Below are 22,887 nucleotides of genomic sequence, written 5' to 3'. Positions count from 1 at the left end.
GTTGACCCTCCCTAAGAAAAAAACAAACAAACAAACAAAAAAACCGACTTGGGCAACACTTCCCTTCATGCCTCTGACCACATGGTCCCAGACAGTATGGCCACCTTTAGCTTCCGGAGCACCAGATCAAAGTGACGTCAACCTGACAGTACCCTGCCGGAGAAATCCAGCCTCCGCTAGGGCGGTTCTGAGCCCAGGGGCCGCGGGGGTTACGTAACTTTCCCAGCAGCCTTGCCTCGCCTCGCCTCGCGCGGATGTCCTTAAGGCCTCGCCCCGCCCCCCACCACCACCGCGCTGCGCGCAGGCGCAGACCAGCCGTACGCAATCTACGTAACGGACGGCTGAAGCTACGTGAAGAGTAAGGGGTTCGGGGACTGAGCTACCTGTTTTGGGCTTTTCAGTGACATCGCGGCCCGCAGACGTCTCTGCTCCCTGAAGACAGACCAGACAAAGGCAGGCTGGGTGGAGGTGGTGGCCTCAGGAGCCCCGGGCCGGGTTGCAACCTCGGGTGCAGGTAGGTAGCGGGCCATGACATGCCAGTTGGTGTGTACAGCCTAGGCCGAGCGGTGACTAAGTTTCTTGGCCGCAGAGCCAGGTACTGTTGCTCACCTAACCAACCCTTTAAGTCTGGTCGGTAGTGACATGCACCAAAACTCGCAACTTTCCTTTACTAAATTAAAAAAAAAAAAGATTAAACCTCTGTCCATTTTTTTTTTCCTGGTCATTATCTGTTGGGCTTTAGCAGGGTTTGGAGTCATATTAGTGGCTTTGAGCAAATTCCAACCTGAAAGACAAAATCTGAAAAGTCTTGGTGTGTAGTGGGGGGAAATGGAGCATAGACACTAGGCCTACCTACTAGGAGGTAGGACTAGGCACGACAGGTTTCACAGAAGCAACCCCTGCCAGGGTCGACCTTAGCCGAAGGTTTCTAACATGCAACTTTGTAGCCAACACTGTTGTTGACATCATTTTTAGGAAGTTCATCCTTTTGATTAATGCAATGAAGAGCCGAAAGGACAAGCAATGATTGCTACATTTACTGGGTTTTTTTTTTTCTTTCTTTCTTTCTTTCCTTTTTTTTTTGTTTTGTTTTGTTTTGTTTTTGAGACAGTTTCTCTGTGTAGCCTTGGCTGTCCTGGACTCACTTTGTAGACCAAGCTGGCCTCGAATGCGCAGCGATCCACCTGCCTCTGCCTCCCAAGTGCTGGGATTAAAGGCGTGCGCCACCACGCCCGGCCATTTACTGATTTTTAAAGTCTGGAGTCAGTGCCGAGAAACTACTGAGGGAACCTGCCAGAGATACTCAAGACAGGCGCGTTAATTCTTCTGCCTGGCCTGGATTCTCGTGTCTTCTGCTTCAGAAGTCCTAGAGGCTGGGTGACAAGGCTGGGTTGTGCATTTGGGAAATGGTTTGACAGGTGCAGCGGATTCCTCTTAGAAGGAAAGCCAGTGCACAAATGAGTTAGATGTTTTTAACCTAAATAACGTTAAGGGAGTCTGGTTATATAAATCACATTAGAAATACCTCTGTTGCCAGGCCTGGAGGTGCACAGCTTTAATCCCAGCATTCGGAGGCAGAGGCAGGCAGATCTCTTGAGTTTGAGGCCAGCCTGGTCCAGGGAAGCCAAGGCTACACAGAGAAACCTTATCTTTAAAAACCAAAACTGAAAAGTGGACACTCTTTGTTGCTGAGATAGTGTCTGTCTCTCGCAGGCTGACTTAAAACTCATTGTGTAGGACAGGGCAAGGAAGGCCAATGGAACTCATAACTCAGGCTCCATGGTGCTGGGATTACAGAATTGAGCCACTGTACCATGTAAATCTATCTATCTGTCTTTCTTTCTTTTTTAAATATAGGGGCTCACTATGTATCCCTGGCTGGTCTTGAATTGGGACATCTGCCTGCCTCTGACTCCTGGCTACTGGGATTTTAAAGGCAAGAACCGTGTCCCACCAGCTCTCGGAGTTTTTGAGACAGGTTCTCACAAAGCCTGGATAGACTTAAAACTCACTATGTAGGGGTAGATGGCCTTGAACTTTGATCCCACTGCCTCAGCCTCCCTAGTTTTGGGATTACAGGAGTGTACCACCACACCCAGTTTTATATGGTGCTATTATCAACTCAGGTACTCTACCAACTTGAATTACATACCCAGTTTCCCTTGTAACATTTAAAAATTTACATTCATTTATTTATTTGGGTTATGTTGTGTGCATGGAGAGGTCAGAAGACAACTTATAAACTTGTTCTGTCTTCCACTATGCCCAAGGGTAAAACACAGGTCCTTAGGCCTGTTGGTAAGTGCCTTTACCTACTGGGCTATCCCATCAGCCCAGTCCTTTTGTAACAATTTTTAATAAACAAGAAAATATGGTTTGGATATTATATCCATAGCTTGATCATCAGTAATAGTCTCACACATCCTTTAGTACCACCCTGTCAGGAATAATACTTTCATGTGTATCTGTCCTTTAAGCTGAATTTCTATGCATTAAAAATAGATGTTTTGTTTTTGTTTTTTCAGTTTTTTGAGTCAGGGCTTCTCTGTGTAGCCCTGTCTTGGACTCACTTTGTAGAGCAGGCTGGCCTCGACCTCACAGTGATCCGCTTGCTTGTGTTTGGATGAGGAGACAGAATTAGAAATATAGTATAAATGATCTTGTTGGTTGAATGCTTTTTTCACTGTCTTCTGAGATTTCATGTACTTAGTAGCTGTCTCGATTATTATCACATTTCATCTTCTTTCTCTACTTAAGTGTTCACATTTGTGATGCTCATAGTGATGTTTTTGTCCAGGAGAGCACGTCTGTAAGACAGACACATTGGCACAGTTGGTCTGCACAACAGAACAGCCAGAAGCCGGGACTGGCAAACTTCATCCCGGCTGGGGGATTCTTATTCATGCGTTATTTTGTAACCATTTACACATTAAATAGTTGTGGGATGGGGTTTGGGTTGGGTTTTTTTAGTTTTTAGTTTTTGAGACAGGGTTTCTCTGGTTTTTTTTTTTTTTTTTTTGGCTGTCCTGGACTGGTTTTGTAGACCAGGCTGGCCTGAACTCATGGAGATCTGCTTGCCTCTGGCTCCTGAGTGCTGGGATTAAAGGCGTGGGCCACCATGCCCGGCAAATAGTTGTATCTTAATACTTCTTTCCACATGACTTAGTTCTTTTAGGAAGGTTTTATTTTAAATAATTTATTTTATGTACACTGGTGTTTTGCCTTCAGGCATGTCTGTGTGAGGGTGCCAGAGGTTACAGGCAGTTGTGAGCTACCGTGTGGGTGCTAGGAATTGAACCTGGGTCTTCTGGAAGAGCAGCCACTGAGTGCTGAGCCATCTCTCCAGCCCCTATAAAGGTTTTTTTCGAGACAGGGTCTCTCTGTGTAGCCTTGGCTGTCCTGGATTCGCTTTATAGACCAGGCTGGCCTCGAACTCACAGCGATCCGCCTGCCTCTGCCTCCCGAGTGCTGGGATTAAAGGCATGCGCCACCACGCCTGGTTCCCCTATAAAGGTTTTAATAGTCTCTCAAAAATACTTTTTTTGTGTGTGTAGGAGGGGAAATCTTAGGGAATATGTAACATAAACAGAAAGATATTAGAGAACTAAACCTAAAGAAATTCATAACATCCCCATTTTTACAGATAACTCCTGAAAATGATCTGGATAGACCCCGTACCTCTTAGCCTCACCCCATTGGGTTTTTTGTTTTTGTTTTACATAGTGCTGTCTGAATCCAAGAATATTGAGGAAGAGAAAAGCAGGAGACATTTGTGAGTTTTGTTTTTCAAGTCAGGGCTTCTCTGCGTAGCCTAGGCTGGCCTCCAACTCACAGCGATCCGCCTGCCTCTGCCTTCCTGAGTGCTGGGATTAAAGGCGAGCGCCACCATGGCGGCTGATTGTTTTGTTTTTAATTAAGGGTCAGCCTACAGGTTGGTCTGGCCTTGAGCTCAGTATAGCCAAGGCTGGCCTCCTTCCACCTCCCAGCACTGGCTTTACAAGCATGTACCACCATACCTAGCTGGTTTGTAGAATACTGACAATTTACAAAATGTGGTAATCATATGTGGCACACTGTCTCTCACCGCTTATTTTTAAGGTGCCATGAAAGCCTTCTGTGCTGTCTGTGCTGTCCTTTTGGTGCTTGGGAGAGTCTCTGAAGCCAAGTTTGATGATTTCGAGGATGAAGAAGACATAGTAGAATACGATGATAATGATTTTGCTGAGTTTGAGGATGTCATGGAAGATTCTGTCACGGAATCGCCTCAGCGAGTGATAACCACGGAGGATGATGAAGATGAGACCACTGTGGAGTTAGAAGGACAGGATGAAAACCAAGAAGGAGATTTTGAAGATGCAGACACGCAGGTAGGGTTTTTGTTTTTAAGACTGATTTATTTTCATGGGTATGAGTGTTGCCTGCATGTAAGTGTGCTGTGTGTGCACTCCTTGGTGCCCTTGAAGGCCTGAAGAGGGTGCTGGGTCCTTTGGAACTGAGCAGCCATGTGGATTCTGGGAACCAAATCCTGGTCCTTTGCAAAGAGCACCAGGCGCTTTAATTTATGAAATGCCTCTTTAACTCCTCCAAGAAGGGTGCTTATTGCCAGTCTATTGGGAAATTTGGGAGGGCGGAAAATTATTAGTGATTTCCTCAAACAAACAAAAGAGCCAAATATAATGGAGGCTTTTGCTCTCTGGTGTCGTCATGTTTGTTCTAGTTTATTCTCATTCTTTCTCTCCCCCCCCCCCCGCCCCCCAGTAAAGTCTCTCTATAGTTCTGGCTGTCCTGGACTTGGCTTTGTAGGCCAGGCTAGCCTCAAACTGTCTCCCTAGTGCTGGTATGTGTCACCACAACCCAGCTAAACTCTTCTAAATACTTTGGGGTGCGTTCCTACCTCATACCTTGCTAAAGCATTGTGCTTTCTATAGTTACTGTAGTAAAGATCCAAACTGAGCCAGGTGTGGTGGCGCACGCCTTTAATCCTAGCACTCGGGAGGCGGAGGCAGGCAGATCTTTGTGAGTTCAAAGCCAGCCTGGCCTACAAAGCAAGTCCAGTACAGCCAAGGCTACACAGAAAAACCTGTCTAAACAAACAAACAAACAAATCCAAACTGAGGATTAGTAATATACGAATGAAACTGTAGGACTTTGGGCTTTGTAAAGTAAGTGGTATCATTCTTTTAGTGTCTTAAAGTTTTTGTCTCATCTTGGAAGTTTATAATATTAAGGCATTTATTCTGTATAGTATCTCTTTTTTTGTTTTGTTTTGTTTTTTGAGAAAAGATCTCACTGTTTTTGTTTTTGCCATGTTTACTATGCATGTACATTGAAGAATTAAATTAATTAACATATTCAGCACAGTGTTTTATGTGTAGTGAGAAGTGATGAGAAAACAAGAACAAGGTTTATTTTATTAGAAAAATTTCTTCCTATCTTTTTTATTTTTTTAAGATTTATTATGTATACAGTGCTCTGCCTACATGCCAGAAGAGGGCACCAGATCTCATAGATGATTGTGAGCCACCTTGTGGTTGCTGGGAATTGAACTCAGGACCTCTGGAAGAGCAGCCAGTGCTCTTAACCTCTGAGCCATCTGTCCAGCCTGTTTTTTTGTTTGTTTGTTTGTTTGTTTTTTGTTTTTGTTTTTGTTTTTGAGGCAGAGTCTCACTATATAACCCTGGCTATCCTGGAACTTGCTATGTGGACCAGGATGGCCCCAAAATCACAGAGCCTCCTAAGTTCTGGGATTAAATGCACTAGCTACCATGCCAAGCTCTCTTACCAAATTTCAAATATGAAATGCATTATTAAATATCATTAGCGTGTATGTTAGTTTTCTGAAACTTATGCCTCAAAGTTTGCTATTTTGCTAAAGCATTTTATATCTATGTTCTGTACTTGTTGCTTGCTAGTTATGTTTTCCTCTACAAATGTTACCCACAAAATGAGACACAGCTGCTGGCACCATTTGTGGACATGTCTGTTTTGTTTTTGTAGGAGGGAGATACGGAAAGTGAGCCGTATGATGATGAAGAATTTGAGGGTTATGAAGACAAACCAGATACCTCTTCTAGCAAAAGTAAAGATCCAATAACAATTGTTGATGTAAGTACGTAAGATTCGGAATTCCAAGCTAAGCAGTAAATCATTAATACCATAACGTGGACCATGACATACAGTGGGTGTTGGGATACTAGTGCATTCTAAAAATGGGCTTAACATGAATTCTGGTAAGCATCGTTGTTATGAAGCTCGTGTTGTAGTGTAGCCCTCCTACTTTTACTTAGTTCAAGTAGTAGGTGGCTGGCTGTACTTCAGAGAGTGACTAAGCAAGCTTGATATATTTGATTGTCTTTACATTTTCTTTTTTGTTGTTGTTGTTGTTGTTGTTTTTTGAGAAAGGGTTTCTTGGTGTGACAGTTCTGGCTTTGTGGCCCAAGATGGCTTCATACTCACAGAGGTCCACTGCCTCTAGCTCCCAAGTGCTGGGATTAAAGACGTGCACCACCACGCCCAGCTATACATTTCTTTAAAAATAATATATTTATTTTTGTTTTATATGCATAAATGTTTTCCTAGCATGTATGTCTGTGTGAGGGTGTCAGATCTTGGAGTTAACAGACAGTTGTGAGCGGCCATGTGGGAGCTGGGAATTGAACCCGGGACCTCCGGAAGAGCAGTCAGTGCTCTTAACCACGGCACCATCTCTACAGTCCTGCTATACGTCTTCTTAAAGAATCTTTAAAAAGCTGGCCTGGAGCTAGCAAAATAAAAACCTGTCATAGAAGATCAAAATGGAAATATTTTTCAAAGTCTAACTTTTTTTTTTTTTTTAAAGATTTTATATGTAGGAGTGTTTTCCTGCATGTATGTTAAGTGCGCCCGTGTGTGCCTTGTGCTCTTGGAGGCCAGGGACATTTTTCATCCATTACTTAGCCAACACTGACTGAGATTTTTCCTTGTTAAGGTCCCTGCACACCTCCAGAACAGTTGGGAGAGTTATTACCTGGAAATTCTGATGGTGACTGGGCTGCTGGCCTATATCATGAACTACATCATTGGGAAGAATAAGAACAGCCGGCTCGCTCAGGCCTGGTTTAACTCTCATAGAGAGCTTTTGGAGAGCAACTTTACCTTAGTGGGTAAGTTAATTCAGTGTGTCCATCGGCCTGCCTGCAAACAGTTCATCCCCTCTGCAGCAGTATCTAAATGCCTTCATGGAAGGCTGACTACAATGCATTTGTTTTCTCCAAGGGTCCCATTTTGTTGGGTTTTATATGTAAGTAAATTAAATATATAAGCTCTCGTTTACCATTAGCAGTATAATTGCTAAATAGCTTTAGATATAGTCAGTATAAAAACAAGATGTTCAAATTCAGGTTAAAACAAGAAACTTTGCCATTTTAGGTAGTTGGATAAAATAATTTGTTTGATTTTTAGAATGGGAAATCCCTTACAGTTTGTTCACGTCTTGGGTGCCTTGGTTTTCATCCCACAGATGCGACATACACCAGTCTGTAGAGTGGGTAGCTGTGTGCAGCTCGGGAAGTGAGAGCCCTTTACACTCACTTAGCGTTTAGCTCTCGTGAGTGAGACGCTCCCGTCCATTTTGCTCTTCACCTACATTGTAGAATATATTTTACACGCATTGTTTTGATTGTTTTAATTTTTTTTTAGTTGTTTTTAAATTTAATTTGCTATTTATTGGTAGTGGCAGGAATCCTTGTGACAGATAGCGTAAGCAGGGAAAACAACTTGAGGGAGTCAGTTCTCTCCACGTGGGGGTCCCAGGATTCAGGTCTTAGACTTGGTAGCCAATGCCTTCACCCCCTGAGCCATCTTGCTGGTCCATTGTGTAATCCTGACCAGCGTGGAACTTGCTTTGTAGGTCAAGCTTGCCTCAAATTCACGGAGATCCTCCTGTCTCTGCCTGCCTAGTGCGGGAATTAAAGGCATGCACCACCAAGTTGGGCCTCAAATATTCTTTCTTTTCCTCTTCCTCCTCCTCCTCCTCCTCTTCCTCCTCCTCCTCCTCCTCTTCCTCCTCCTCCTCCTCTTCCTCCTCCTCCTCCTCTTCCTCCTCCTCCTCCTCCTCTTCCTCCTCCTCTTCTCTCTCCTCCTTTTTGTCACATGTTTTTTTTATTGCTATTTGTTGCAACACTGCTTGCTAATTGGATATATAGTTTCTGTTTTTTGTAAGAAGGAAACCGGTGTTAAAACCTACCTAAAGGGTTAAATTACAACCAGGTTACTGGACTATATTAAACTATTCCTGTTACCAGCCCATGCTCTCTTCCCTGTTCCAGAGTTTTATCGGGTGTGTTTGGTCAGGGAATTTGGGGTGGGGGGGGGAGCTTCTTTGGCTCATTGCCCTCCCTCTTCTTCATGCCAGAATCCCTAACTTTTTTTATGGAGACAATAAAGAGTTTTAAGAGTAAAAGGAAGCCCCCACCTGTACTAGGCTGTGCAGCCACCCTCAGCGCCCAGCACACCCAGCCTAGCAGATGACAAGAACCTGTCTGTGTCCTGTCGCCCGCCGCCCTGGTGCCTGGTGTGCCCCGGGAGCAGGGGCAGGTCCCATTCTCTCTGCTCTCTGCATAACGTCACAGAGAAATGAATGGATAGCAACATAAATGGTGGAACAGTGGAAATCGGTAATCTTACACAGGAAACTTTGGGAGCTTGTTATAGCAAGTTGGTATAACATTGAAGTAAAATAATGATTTTGGTGATTTGAAATATGTGGAAACTGCCATTGACTCTACTCTGTCAGAAGTAATTGGAATTAATGAAGCTTATTCAGAAAATCCAGGCTTATATACAAACCTTATTCTGAAGATGTTTGGCTGAGAGATGACACTGAGTATGTCTTCAAAACTAGATGACTTAAAGTTGATGAAGCAGATGACAAATGTATACATCACACCTATTGAGGCATGCAGCCTGTAAAATGATGCCGAAGTAAAAGCAACAGTGCCGATCCTTTAATCCCTTTCAAAGGAGATTCTGTGAGAGCAAAGCATTGCTCCCCTAAAGTGCTCCAAAAGTGCAGTGAGTCAGATCCAGTGCTTTCACTCCTAGGGGATGATGGAACTAACAAAGAAGCCACGAGCACAGGGAAGTTGAATCAGGAGAATGAGCACATCTATAACCTGTGGTGTTCTGGTCGGGTGTGCTGTGAGGGCATGCTCATCCAGCTGCGGGTAAGTAGGGGCTCATGCTCCGGCATGGATCTTCCCTGCTTTTTTTTTTTCTTTTCTTTTTTGCAAATGTGATTAGTAATCTAAATTCAGTGCTTCATTCATCCTTGTTTGATTTAAAATAATAATACATAATAATAAATATTATATTTCTACTAGTTGGCAAATGAAGCATTTGAGTCCCCGCCAAGGCTCTTCTGTAAGTGTAAGCTGCAAGGTAATGACTAATTCCTCTCCTTTTTTTTTCAGTTCCTTAAGAGGCAAGACTTGCTTAATGTCCTGGCCCGAATGATGAGGCCAGTGAGTGATCAAGTGGTAAGTATTCCTGCTGGTTTGCTTGGGACCAATTGAATTATTTTCATAGCTATTCCATTTCTGCCTGGATTGTGTTTGGAACTCCTGGCAGTCAGTGTCCATGCCAGAAAATTTGATGCTTTTTTGCCTAAGCAGATCATGGTCTTTTGTGTTGTCAACTGTTGGGAGGCCTCCACTTGCTTTCTGCAGGGAAGGAGATGATATCTCTCACCACGTATGACAGCTGGCTTAGCCTTGCTAGAGAGAACAGTTGTCTGTGTTGTGTGCCCTGGAATCCAACTCTCCTTGTGAATACTTTTCCTTTATTTTTTAAACCTTATCTATCTGTGTAAATGTGGGCATGTGCATACCAGGGCATATGTGTGGAGGTCAGAGGACAACTTTTGGGGGTCAATTCTCTCCTTGCATCTTGGGGTCTGGGTAGTCAAATTCAGGCCATCAGTCTCGCATAGCAAGCAGCATGTTCTGAGCCATCTCACCAGCCCTGTGAGGAACATTGGGTTTTGTCTCAAAGTTCATTTTGCTTGTCTTAGGGTTTGTTTCTTTGTTTTTATTATTATTATTTTTTAATATTTTATTTAATTTTAATTTATGTGCGTTGGTGTGTGTCAAATTTTTGGAGTTACAGACAGTTGTGAGCTGCCATGTGGGTGCTGGGAATTGAACCCGGGTCCTTTGGAAGAGCAGGCAGTGCTCTTAACCACTGAGCCATCTCTCCAGCCCCTGTTTTTATTTTTGTTTTCTCTCTCTCTCTCTCTCTCTCTCTCTCTCTCTCTCTCTCTCTCTTTTGTTGTTGTTTTTTGTTTTTTGGGGTTTTTGTTTTTGTTTTTGTTTTTAGGCAGGGTTTCTTTGTGTAGCCCTGGCTTCCCTGGAAGTCCCTCTGTATACCAGGCTGGCTTCAAACTCACAGTGATCCACCTGCCTCTGCCTCCCCAGTGCTGGGATAAATGATTGCCACCACTGCTTGTCATTTTTTTTTTTTTTATCAAATATTTTTACTTCAAATGATGGATTTTGGTTGAAAGAGGTCACATCACAATCTAGGTATTGAGTGTATTGTCTTTTGTTTATTTATTTATTTTAAAGATTTACTTATTTTATGTATGTGTATACATTGTCTTCATGCATACCAGAAGAGGGCACCAGATTGTATTACAGGTGGTTGTGAGCCACCATGTGGTTGCTGGGAATTGAACTCAGGACCTCTGGAAGAACTCTTAACGGCTGGGCTCTTAACCACTGAGCCATCTCTCCAACCCCCATCTTTCATTTAGTAAGTTAACATTATTCTGCAAATTGTGTTCCCTGTCAAAAATGTTCCCTGCCTCTCTCCCGAGAAGAGATACCCTCAGACAAGATTGTTATTATTTGCTTTTTTTCCCCCTAGAGTCTATTAAAGATCCTGCTTATTGCTTTTATAATTTCCTGTAATACAGAAGAAAAGAAAAAAAAATTTTTTTTAATTCAGCTACCATTTACCAGGTCTTTCCCTTCATTAGAATCCTGGGACCCCCTTTTTGAAAAATATTTTTAAATGTTATGCATGTGTGTTGCCTGCATGTATGTCTGTGTCCTACATGTGTGTCCAAAGAGGTCGGGAAAGAGTGTTGGGCCTTGTGGAACTAGAGTGTTACAGGGGGTTATGAGCTACTGTGCTGAGTGCTGAGTGCTGAGCCTGTGTCCTCTGCAAGAGCAGCAAGTGCTCTTAACCATGAAGCCACTGTCTCTAGCACCACGTTTCCCTTCCACATACTAAGAATTTGGCCCAACCATTAAGAATTACAATTAGTACAACTAGAAACATGTTTTCCCATATCCTACATTTTAGGTTTATAATATTGTCTGTCCCTGTGCAGAATACTAAGAATTATTTACTTGTGTAAGAATGTTTTTACACTGACTGGTTCTTAGATTTTCTAAATACCAGCTGGGATCCAACACTTCAGTTCTGATCATTAGCTTCAGGCCCCACAGGTTGAAAGGTTCAGGCCCCCAGTGTCCCTGCTTCTGAAGGCATTGCAAACCCAGACCACCCAGACCATAGGCACCTATGAATCGAGGGTTCTCCCCTCCTCCCCTCCAGGGTTATTAGAATGACTCACAGAATTCAAGGGAAACCTTTGCTTATACCTCCTAACTTACTCAGGACACACTCAGCAATAGCCAGTGATGGCAAGTGGCTTTAATCTTAGGACTGGAGGATCAGAGGCAGGTGGGGCTCTGTGCGTTCCAGGACAAGCTGCTTTACATGGCGAACTCCAGTCTGCCCAGAGCTACAAAGCAAGACACTGTGGGAAAAGGGAAGGACTTGTGTGCAGCTTCCTTACTTTTTCCAACCATCCCATTCTTTTAGTAAATTCACAAGTTTACGAATGTGGAAGCGTTGGAATGTGGTTCAAGGGTTTCTGTAGAGCAAGGCTCCATATTCTTCCCCCAGTATTTGCTTTCTCGTGATCAGCCCCAGTCTATGGAGGCCTTACATTAGTACGAACTCGGGTCGATAGACAGGGGTCGATAGACTAAAGGATTTAGCTCTGTGCCAGGAATCTGAGACAAAACCCAGATATAATTTTTTTAAAATATTTATTTATTTAATATGTATACAGTATTATGCCTGCATGTACTGCATGCCAGAAGAGGGCACCAGATCTCATTGTGGATGGTTATGAGCCACCATGTGGTTGCTGGGAATTGAACTCATGACCTCTGGAAAAGCAGTCAGTACTCTTAACCCACTGAGCCATCTCTCCAGCCCCCAGATATAATTTTTATGTCACACTGTCCAGTTGGATCCTATTTACTGCTAACTTTTTTACTTGACCACTTAATATGAACCTATATTGGTGTTGTGTTTCTTCATAACAATTGCCATAGAACCGAACAGCTTAAAACAGCACCATTCAGAGCCAGGCACGGTGGCACATGCCTGTAATCCCAGCCCTCAGGGGGGCAGAGGCAGAGGCAGGTGGAAATCTGTGAGTTCGAGGGCAAGCCTGGTCTACAAAGTGAGTCCAGGACAACCAGGGCTATTACACAGAGAGACCCTATCTCAAAAAACTAAACAAAAACAAAAACAAAAACAAACCTGCAGCGCCATTTGGGAGTGGAGAAATGACTCAGAAATTGAGAGCACTGACTGCTCTTCCAGAGTACCCAGGTTCGATTCCCAGAACCAACACCAGGCTCATAACCGTCTGTTCTAGGAAATCCAGTACTCTCTTCTAGTCTCTGGGGTGCTGCCCCCACACGGTACACAGATATGCATGCAGGCAAACACCCATATATACATAGGATAGAAATAATCTTTTTCTGTTTATTTGGAACAGTCTCACTGTGTAGATACAGCCTCAAACTCACAGAAATCTTCCTGCATCTGCCTCCTGAGTGCTGGGATTAAAGGCATATATTTCCATGCCCGTAATATATTTTCATGCCTGGAAGGGGCGGGGTGGGGGAGGGGTTGTTTTTTGAGACTCTATCTCAAAAACAAAGACTGAAGGAAAAACACAAAACAAAACAAGCCAGTATCTTACAGTATCAGTACCTGAGTGACCAGTGTAGCTTACCTGGATCTAGATCCTCTCGCTAGGTCCACAAGGCTAAAAAGGGTGTGAGCAAGACTCGACTTTCCTTCTTTATAGGCTCATTCAGGTTTTTTTTCAGAATTCAGTTTCTTGTATGTATAGGCCCTTATTTTCTTGTGACCTGCCAACTGGGAATTACTCAGGTCCTGGAGGGCCTCATAACCCATCCCTCTTCCTTGATGTTTCCTCTTCAGCTATGGCCCAGTTACCTTTATTTTATTTTACTTTGTTTGTTTGTTTGTTTGGAGACAGGGTTTCTCTGTGTAGCCTTGGCTGCCTTGGACTCACTTTTATAGACCAAGCTGGCATCAAACTCTCAGAGATCCACCTGCCTCAGCCTCCCGAGTGCTGGGATTAAAGGCGTGTATCACCACGCCCAGCAGCCCAGTTACTTTTAATAACTTGTCGGATTATGTGTTATACCCAAGATGGTGCTCCTTTTGTTAATTGAAATCAACTGATCCCTGCTCAAATGGAAAATCTATATAGGAGAAGGCTAAATTCTTTGGGGCCATTTAGAAATCTACCCACTATAGAACCCAACAAGTGAGTCTTGTCTTTTTTTCTCTCTCTCTTTTTAAAGCAAATAAAAGTTACCATGAATGATGAGGACATGGATACGTATGTGTTTGCTGTGGGCACTCGCAAAGCTTTGGTGCGGCTGCAGAAAGAGATGCAGGACCTGGTATGTCATGTTGCTTTAATGTAAGCATTTGTCGAAACTGCCTCATTACACAGGAAGCTCAGCTTTGTAGGACAGCACAGTTCTGTCTCTCCAATGTTAAGTCCCACTTTAAAACAGGTTCTGCATTCCTAGCATTTTGGGGGAAAAACGTATAATAAAATAACCATGTTTTATGTTTTCAATTTCTTCTTTCAGAGTGAATTTTGTAGTGATAAACCTAAGTCTGGAGCGAAGTATGGACTGCCAGACTCTTTGGCCATTCTGTCAGAAATGGGAGAGGTCACAGAGGGGATGATGGATACAAAGGTAAACACTGGAAAGGCCATGTGCAGCCGTGCATGGCTGTCATGGCAGCTGCTCTAGAGGCTGAGGCAAGAGCATCATGAGTCCCCGCCCAGGCTGGGTTGTACAGCGAGAGGCTGTCTTCAAAAAGTAAATCATTAAAAATCAATACTGGGCTGGACGGTGATGGCGCGTGCCTTTAATCCCAGCACTCAGGAGGCAGAGGCAGGCAGATCTCTGTGAGTTCAAGGCCAGCCTGGTCTACAAAGAGAGTTCTAGGACAGTCAAGGCTACACAGAAAAACCCTGTCTCAAAAAACAAACAAATCAATACTGTTTTATTTTATCCTTTGAAACAACAGGTAAATAAGCTGTGACTATAAATGACTCATGACAAACGTTTTCTGTGATGTTTATAGTCATAACTGGGTAAACACAGCTGTTGATTGCACTAGAAACAGTAGCACACCACCACCATCCTAATGAGGCATGTCGGCCCTGGGGTTGAGGGGGTGGGTCTCCCTCAGCTGGCACGGGTCCTCTTGTGCTGTGCATTAGCTGCAGTTGCCATTCCTCCTTTACACTGATAGATAGCGGGCTGTCGGTCCAGGGGACAGCTCGGCAGTGAAGAGCTGTGCAGTCATAAGGACAGGAGCTTGTATCCCAGGGTCTGCTCAGCAAGCAGTGTCCCTGAACTCCAGCTGGAGGGATATGACCCCCTCTTCTGCCTTCCCCAGGTACACAGCACGCATGTGCACACACACTCACATTCCCACACTAAAATAAAAAATTCTCTCTAAAGAACTAATGACTTTTAATTCAAGCTTTCAAGACTCTTGTTTTTTAAGATAGAGTCTCACTGTGTAACCCTGTCTAGCCTGGAGCTCAAAGTGATCTACCTGCCTCTATCCCCCAAATGCTAAAATTAAAGGTGTGTACCACCACTCCAAGCCAACTTTCAAGTTTGTTTGTTTGCTTAGTTTGTTTATTTATTTTTAGGATTATAGCTTTAGTCCTTTGATGGTGTCCTTTAGTCACTCTTGAGATTTAGTTTGTATAAGTAAGGATGGGCACACAAGGGTGGGCACTTGTGACGCTGTAATGGCAGAGGCCAAGGCTGGGGGGTGGCTGGCTGCTGAGAACCATTTCTTTTAAGGGGAAGGGGAAGGCTTCATTAGATAACTCCCCCCGCCCTTTTTTTAAAGATAAAAGTATTAAAAATAAAAGAAAAAAGTGTTTTAGTCTAAGTGACATTTTGTAAAAGTAAGGATTAAAAGGTGAATATCTATGAAAACTTGGAAATGCACCAAACTCTAGATAATATCCTTTTTTTCTTTCTTTTAGATGGTTCACTTTCTAACACACTATGCTGACAAGATTGAATCTGTTCATTTTTCAGACCAGTTCTCTGGTCCAAAGATTATGCAAGAGTACGTACGAAAGAAAGTATTAAAATTCGTTTTCCATAGTAGTTTTTTGTTGGAACACCACAAGGTACCTCTGCAGTTTCCTTACCAAGTGAGAAGGGGATGCTGATAATGAGTGCCCTCCTACCAAGTGCATCATGGGAAGTGACTGGAGCGTGTTTGTATCACTCACCTGGGGAGGCTCAGAAGGAAGGCTGGTGCTAAGAAATTGCAGCTGGTACACCCTGTGCCATTTCTAAATTTGTGATCTTTGACTTTGATTGCAAATGTATGTATTTTATATTTACCCCCTTTCTCCCTTCACTTCTTGACTAACTGGATGTGTCATTAGATGACAGTACCTATAGTTTCTGGTTTTATAGTAGTACTGTTCAGGTGTATATGCTTCAGAGTTTGGGCTTGGGTTTATTCATTGAATTTTCAGGCGGTTTCTGGGAAGCTTAACTAAATCTGCTTCTGATAGGGAGCTGGATCTGACCTGAATTGGTCTCAGGCTACTCTCATAGGCTATGGAGTTGAGTACAATTAAAAGCCATTCTGGACCAGGTGTAGTGGCGCAGGCATTGGGTCTCAGCTTTCAGAGGCAGGAACAGAGAGGTCTCCCAATCCAGCCTGGTTTATATTGTGAGGTTTAGGTCAGTCAGTGACACAGTGAGACTCTACCAGCCATACACATTCTAGGAACTGTGGGTTCTTTTCCCAATGCCAGAGTAAGAGTAGCAGCAACAAAAGTGTACTCTAGATTTTAGTTGCCTGTGGAGAGTGTTTGGGTTCTTATGCTTCTAGATGATACTGTGTCCTTGCCTTGCTAAGCTTGGTCACAACACTAGGGACAAAGTATTACATTGTAGCTTTTATTAAGCCTTTTGTTGGGAGTGGGACAGAAGTAGATTGTTTGATAGTCAAAATTTGTAATGACCTTGACAGAACAAGTTTATAAACAATGCTTGCTCCAAATCCATGAAGGACTGTTGGCTGGCTAACCGCCACTCTACCTAATTCTCAGGATGCTTGTGTCTCTTACATAAAGTGACATAGTATTTGCATGTAACACACATAGCCTTTTCCACAGGCAACAATCTTTAGATTCTTGTTATACCTGAAACAATGGAAGCACTATTAAGTAATTGTTACACTGTATACCTCAACTTTTAGAGAATAATGACCAATAAAAAACAGTGAAAATTGGGGTTTGGAGAGGTGACTCAGTGGTTAAGAGTATATTGCTCATGCATAAAACCCAGGCCCAGGAATTGGTTCCCAGCTCCCGCATGGAGGCGAAAAACCACTCTAACTCCAGGTAGTGCACATGCGCGCGCGCACACACACACACACACACACACACACACACACACAGCCCAAACACTCAGACACAAAAATAAAAATTTAGAAATTAAAAAACATAAGCAAAAGTATTTAAAATATGGTCTCATACTTAAATATAGGCACATTCCTGGCTCCCTGGGTGAGAGGGACTATGTGTTGCCCACTAGAAACATCACTGGAGGGGTTCAAATTAGCACCAAGTGGGCAAGATGATCCACGAGCTCCTTCAGGTGCCAGTGACATGAGGTACACAGTACATGCAGTGCTGTTGGCAGGTATTTGCCCAACTCAGACAGGTGAGTGGCTTACATACATGCAAAGTGCCTTTCTGACATTCACTTTTAACACACTTCTCTTTCATGACAGGGAAGGTCAGCCTTTAAAGCTGCCTGACACTAAGAGGACACTACTGTTTACATTTAATGGTAAGTGTTCTGGGTCTGTCGGTTTAATTCTTTGAGACACGGTTTCACTGTGTAGCCTTGGCTGTCTTGGACTATCTTTGTAGACCAGCCTGGCCTCAAACTCATAGCAATTCACCTGCCTCTGCCTCCAAGTGCTGGGATTAAAGCTGAGTGCGATGATGCCTGGCTTGATGATTTTTTTTTTTTTTTTTTTTTTAGTTTAAGGATTTATTTATTATTCTATACAGTATTCCTTATTGCATATGTACCTGCAGGCCAGAAGAGGGCACCGGGTCTCATTATACATGGTTATGAGCCACCATGTGGTTGCTGGGAATTGAACTCAGGACCTTTGGAAGAACAGCCAGTGGTCTTAACCTCTTGAGCCATCTCTCCAGCCCCATCTCTGAAATGTTTTTGAGATTGTTTTTCCTTCTAAAATAATAACTCTTTGTTTGCTTGCTTATTTTGTTTGGTTTGTTTGTTTGTTTGTTTTGCTTTTCAAGACAGGGTTTCTCTGTGTAGCCCTGGCTGTCCTGGACTCGCTTTGTAGACCAGGCTAGCCTCAAACTCAGAGATCCACCTGCCTCTGCCTCCTGAGTGCTGGGATTAAAGGCGTGCACCACCACGCCCAGCCTCTAAAATAATAACCTTAAAACTGAAGTATTGTTAACCTCATTTTTCCTTGTTGATTTCTGGGTTCCTCCTCCAAGGAGCTAGTCTGTTAGCATTAAGAAAGAAAGACTGTGGCCAGGGGTGGCGCCACACACCTTTAAGGCCAGCCTGGTCTACAAAGCGAGTCCAGGACAGCCAACACTACACAGAGAACCCTGTCTCAAAAAAGAAAAAAGAAAAAGAAGGAAGGAAGAGACTGCCAACCCAGAAGTACTAATGGCGCGGGTGCTCGTGTTTTCCAGTGCCTGGCTCAGGTAACACGTACCCAAAGGATATGGAGGCTTTGTTACCCCTGATGAACATGGTGATTTATTCTATCGATAAAGCCAAAAAGTTCCGACTCAACAGAGAAGTAAGTCCCTAGGCCTTTCTTACAAACTGGCACCTTTTACTGTTGGCTCCCCCGACCCCATGGGCAGCAGCTGTCAGCGACTGCAGAGACCAAGTCTTTATTAGTTGACTTGAAAATGCCAAAGGGAGTAGTTTTACCAAAGAGTGCTAAGTGGGGTTTTCTCCTGTGGGATGGAAATGGGCTTCCAATGAAGACTTTGTTTCCCGGGGAAGGGTAAGCAAAAAGCAGACAAGAACCGTGCTCGAGTGGAAGAGAACTTTTTGAAGCTGACACACGTGCAGAGACAGGAGGCTGCACAGTCTCGGCGTGAAGAGAAGAAAAGAGCTGAGAAGGAGCGCATCATGAACGAGGAGGACCCCGAGAAGCAGCGCCGGCTGGAGGTGAGGCCCCCGAGGCCCCCGAGGCCGAGGCGCTGGCTGCTCTCAATATAACTATACCATCCCCCCTTCCTTTTCCTCCCTTCTAAGCCTCCCATATACCTCGCTTCTCCCCACAGCTCGCGTCCAAATTCATGGCCTCCTTGTCTTTGTTGCTGCTGCTGTGTGCTGCGTGTGTTACTTGTGTGCGCGTGTCCAGGGCTGACCGTTTGGGATTGGGTAGCCAGCTGCTGTGCTCTGCCCTGGGGGACTGTTCTGCTCCCAGCTTTCCTTCCTTGCCTGTAGCTCCTCGTCTGGGTTGAGGCTTTGTGAGAGTCCCCAGAACGGTCCTGGGTTTAGTGATCCAGATGCCTGTTTGTACCATACTGTCGTCTATGATAGTCCTGTGCACAAGTGTACACACGCTAAAAGCTTCATAGTTTTCAATGTTTGGGACACATTGTCATTTGACAGCACTTTATTCCATACTAAGTTGAGTTTGTGCACCTGGAAAATGACTGAATTACCCTCTTTTCCCAATTCAGTCCCATTTCAGACCAAACAATTAGAAAGAAATGGGGAATTTGTTTGTTTGGTTTGGTTTGTTTAGAGACAGGGTTTCTTGTGTAGTCTTTGCTGCTCGGAACTCGCTTTGTAGATCAGGCTGACTTTGAGCTCATAGAGATCCTCCTGCCCCTGAGTACAGGGATTACCACTGCGCCCGGCTGAAATCAGAAATTTTTTTTAAAGATTTATTTATTATGTATACAGTGCTCTGCCTCCATGTAACACCTACAGGCCAGAAGAGGGCATCAAATCACATTGTAGATGGTTGTGAGCCACCATGTGGTTGTTGGGAATTGAACTCAGGACCTCTGGGAAAGCAGTCATTGCTCTTAACCCCTGAGCCATCTCTCCAGCCTCCTAAATTCTGGCTTTTATGAAAAGGTTTTTTATTTTATTTTTTTTTTAAAGATTTGTGTTGCCAGTAGTGGTGGCTCATGCCTTTAATCCCAGTACTTGGGAGGCAAAGGCAGGCAGATCTTTAAAAGTTTGAGGCCAGTCTGGTATAAAGAGTGAGTTCCAGGAAGGCCAGGGCTACATAGAGAAACTCTGTCTCGAAAAACAAACAAACAAAACAAAGGGTTTTTGTTTTTGTTTTTTTCCGAGACAGGGTCTCTCTGTATTAGCCTTGGCTGTCCTGGACTCGCTTTGTAGACCAGGCTGGCCTAGAACTCACAGGGATCCGCCTGCCTCTGCCTCCCAAGTGCTGGGATTAAATGTGTGCGCCACCACTGCCTGGCCAAAACAAAGATTTATTTGTATGCTTTGCATACATCTATGTGTACCTGGGCACCATTTTCTGGTGCTTGTGGGAGCCAGAAGGCAGCATTGGATCCTCAGGAATTGGAATTGGAGATGGTTATGAGCTACCATATGGGTGCTGGGAACCAAACCTAGGTCCTCTGCAAGAATAACAGGTGTCTTAACCACTGAGCCATTTCTCCAGCCTGATTGTAGTTTTAATAATATGTCTGCTTATGGATATACGCATAAGAAATGCCCAAAGAGGGTGTGAGAGTCCCTTGAAGCTGGAGTTAGAGTTATAGGAAGTTGTGCACTAAGCTGGTGTGGGTGCTAGGAACCAAACTCAATCCCCCAGAAGAGTCCCAGGCACTCTTAAACCTTAAGCCATTTCTTTAGCCCCATGCCTGGTCTGAATAGCACTTTCTAGGCTAGCAATGGCTAAATAATGAGAACATTACCTTTTAAGGAAGAGTGGGTGTTGAATTTACGGTCAGTGTGGGCAACGTTTTTGTTTTGTCTTTCAAAACAATGTCTCATAGCACAGATTGGCCTGGAACTAACTGTGAAGCCAAGGTTGGCCTCAAAGTGCAATCCTCCTGCCTCAGGCTTCCAAATGCTGGGATTGGTGCATGATCATGCCTGGCTTGCAATTATTGTTATAAGTATCTTCAAGAATCTTCTCTGTGTTGTTCGCAAGACCAGGACTTTGAATAAAGGCACACCTTTAATCCCAGCACCCAGGAGAGAGGCAGGCGGACCCTGTCAAACTTCACTCCACCCCGCCCCCACTCCCACAAAAGGATTTTGAGTGATAATATGGGTGAGCAGAGGGGCCCGTGGACACCAGAAGCATCAGGTCTCTCAGAGCTGGGGCTAAAGGCAGTTGTGAGCCACCTGGCGTGTGCTTTGAACAGAACGTGGATCTTTCGCAAGAGCTCTAACTACCAAGCTGGTTCTCCAGTCCCTGGGCATTTTCAGTGAGTGCTCGGAGCTTAATTTGGATCTTTCTCTCCCCGTTCCTGTTTCACAGGAAGCTGCTCTGAGGAGAGAACAAAAGAAGTTGGAGAAGAAACAAATGAAAATGAAACAAATCAAAGTGAAAGCCATGTAACGTCGCCCTTCGCCCCAGAGGTCTGCGTCCACAGGAAACGGGAAAAGCGCGAGTCCGTTTCTCCCTTCAAGTTCGACTACTTCTGGTGACTGAGAACTCCTTGTTTGATCCTCTCCTCTCCTCTTGGAGTTCTGCAGAGGCTGTGGACACATTGGGAGGGCTCTCCCAGTTATCTCCTTCCAGATGATCAAATTATTTTGATTATTTTATAAGAGGAATGGTTATAAAGTATGTGTAGTTTTAAAATATTTTTAAATTATAACATGAATCATCAGTGCTTTACTTTGGTGTTCGAAGAGCGATCATGCAATTTCTAGATAGATTGTTGCTTTTTGTTTAAACTGCGAGATTAGAAAACTATGGAGACTGACTCTAAACCAAGATTCCAAGAGTAACTATTGAAAACTGCACAATACACATTGCTTGTTTTTTTTTCTGTGTCCACATTAAACTTGTGGGGGGAAAAAGAATCTAGAACACTGTATGTGATGATGAATTTCAGAGACTTAGGACTTAGTACAGTGAATATTTTGTATGTGGGTGGTGCTGGTGACAGTATTATAGGAGGAAATCTAGGTGTTAGGATACTGTAAGTTCATGGAAGGTTCTAGAGGTAGGTCGTACAGGCGCAGTTTCTCCTTGAGTGCTGAATTGGAAGTCATTGTGTGTTTATTTTTCCTGAGTAAAAAATGCATGACAACATGAACTGCTTCACCTAGCTCCAGCAGCCGCGGGCAGATCGCTGGTCTCTGTGAGGTCACAATGGTTTTCTTGGTTGCTGCAGCCCTGATGAGTATTCGCGGGGAAGCTGTTCTCTGTCGTACGGACGAGTGCACCTTGGCCTCTCCGTCTGCTTTTCTCTTGTCCACAAGGCTGGTATGTACTTTCTTGTAACAGATAACCATTGATATGCACAAGTATGCTTTTCAAAAGTGAGCTTTCTTAGGTGATTCCAAGTTTGGTCTGCCTCATGAGGGGAGAGCCCTCTGCATAAGCATTTGGCTTGTTGAGATCTCTGCATTTTATAAATGCTTCCTACTGAGAAAGCATTTTTAACTCACTGCTTGTACCAGGTAATTTTTGTTCGGGATGGGAAAGGGTTGTTTGGGTTTTTTTGCTAGGGGCGGGCAGTGGGTTGCGGTGAAAACAGTGTGTGCTGTTGCCTTGTGAATTATACGGGGTTTTTCATGTGGCTTTGTCTAGGTTAACAGACATGTATGTACTGGGATATACAAGTGTAATGCTTTTTAACAGTTCACAAGTTTAAGTTATTAAAAATAACACAAAATCGAATCCTTTGAGGCCATATGATTCTAGACTTAACATTATTTTACAAATCTTTAAAATACATTTTAGAATCAAAACTTATGTGCTTAGTTATCTTTTGAGTAATACAAGCTTTCTTAAAGTCCCGTACATTCGGACCGTGGCAGCTAATTTTGTAATTTAAGCATTCATATGAACTACCTATGACATGTATTAAACTGATTGACAAAATCTGAGCGTGCCGCCTTGACTTTTTGGAGCTGTCCTGTGAGAACATGTGTACCCAAAGGGAAGTGTTCTTATTAAAAGTTAGCACTAAAATGGTTCTCCTTCAAAAGCATCAGCCTTGAATATTCCTTTATAGTTACCACTTAATACTTTTGGAGTATTTTATATTCTAAAGTCCTGATAGTTCTGTTTCAGAAAGCGTCTTACTATATATAGGCCAAGTGGCCATAGTCATGAATTCTCTTGCCTCAGCCTCCTGAGTGCTGGGAATACTACACACACCACTGTACCACTGTTTTTTGTTTGTTTCGGTTTTTTTATTTTGTTTTTTGTAATTTTTGTTTATTTAAAGATTTATTATTATATATG

At 43.6% G+C, this 22,887-nt stretch overlaps 1 protein-coding gene across 1 annotated transcript; it reads left to right on the top strand.

Annotated features, from left to right (window-relative positions):
- The first annotated feature begins 286 nt into the window (after nucleotides 1–286).
- Nucleotides 287–22,521, top strand: CCDC47 (coiled-coil domain containing 47). The gene is made up of 13 exons (XM_084748536.1): nucleotides 287–514; nucleotides 4,099–4,367; nucleotides 5,998–6,105; nucleotides 6,968–7,142; nucleotides 9,082–9,203; nucleotides 9,450–9,515; nucleotides 13,683–13,784; nucleotides 13,980–14,090; nucleotides 15,410–15,495; nucleotides 17,185–17,243; nucleotides 18,140–18,249; nucleotides 18,462–18,629; nucleotides 20,944–22,521. The coding sequence occupies exons 2-13, from the start codon at nucleotides 4,104–4,106 to the stop codon at nucleotides 21,022–21,024; spliced, it is 1,452 nt and encodes a 483-aa protein (XP_084604662.1). The 5' UTR covers nucleotides 287–514; nucleotides 4,099–4,103; the 3' UTR covers nucleotides 21,025–22,521.
- The last annotated feature ends 366 nt before the right edge of the window (nucleotides 22,522–22,887 follow it).

Source organism: Acomys minous (assembly GCF_964271855.1).
Source record: "Acomys minous genome assembly, chromosome: 12".
Classification (NCBI taxonomy): Eukaryota; Metazoa; Chordata; class Mammalia; order Rodentia; family Muridae; genus Acomys; species Acomys minous.
This window is presented reverse-complemented; position numbering and strand designations above follow the sequence as displayed.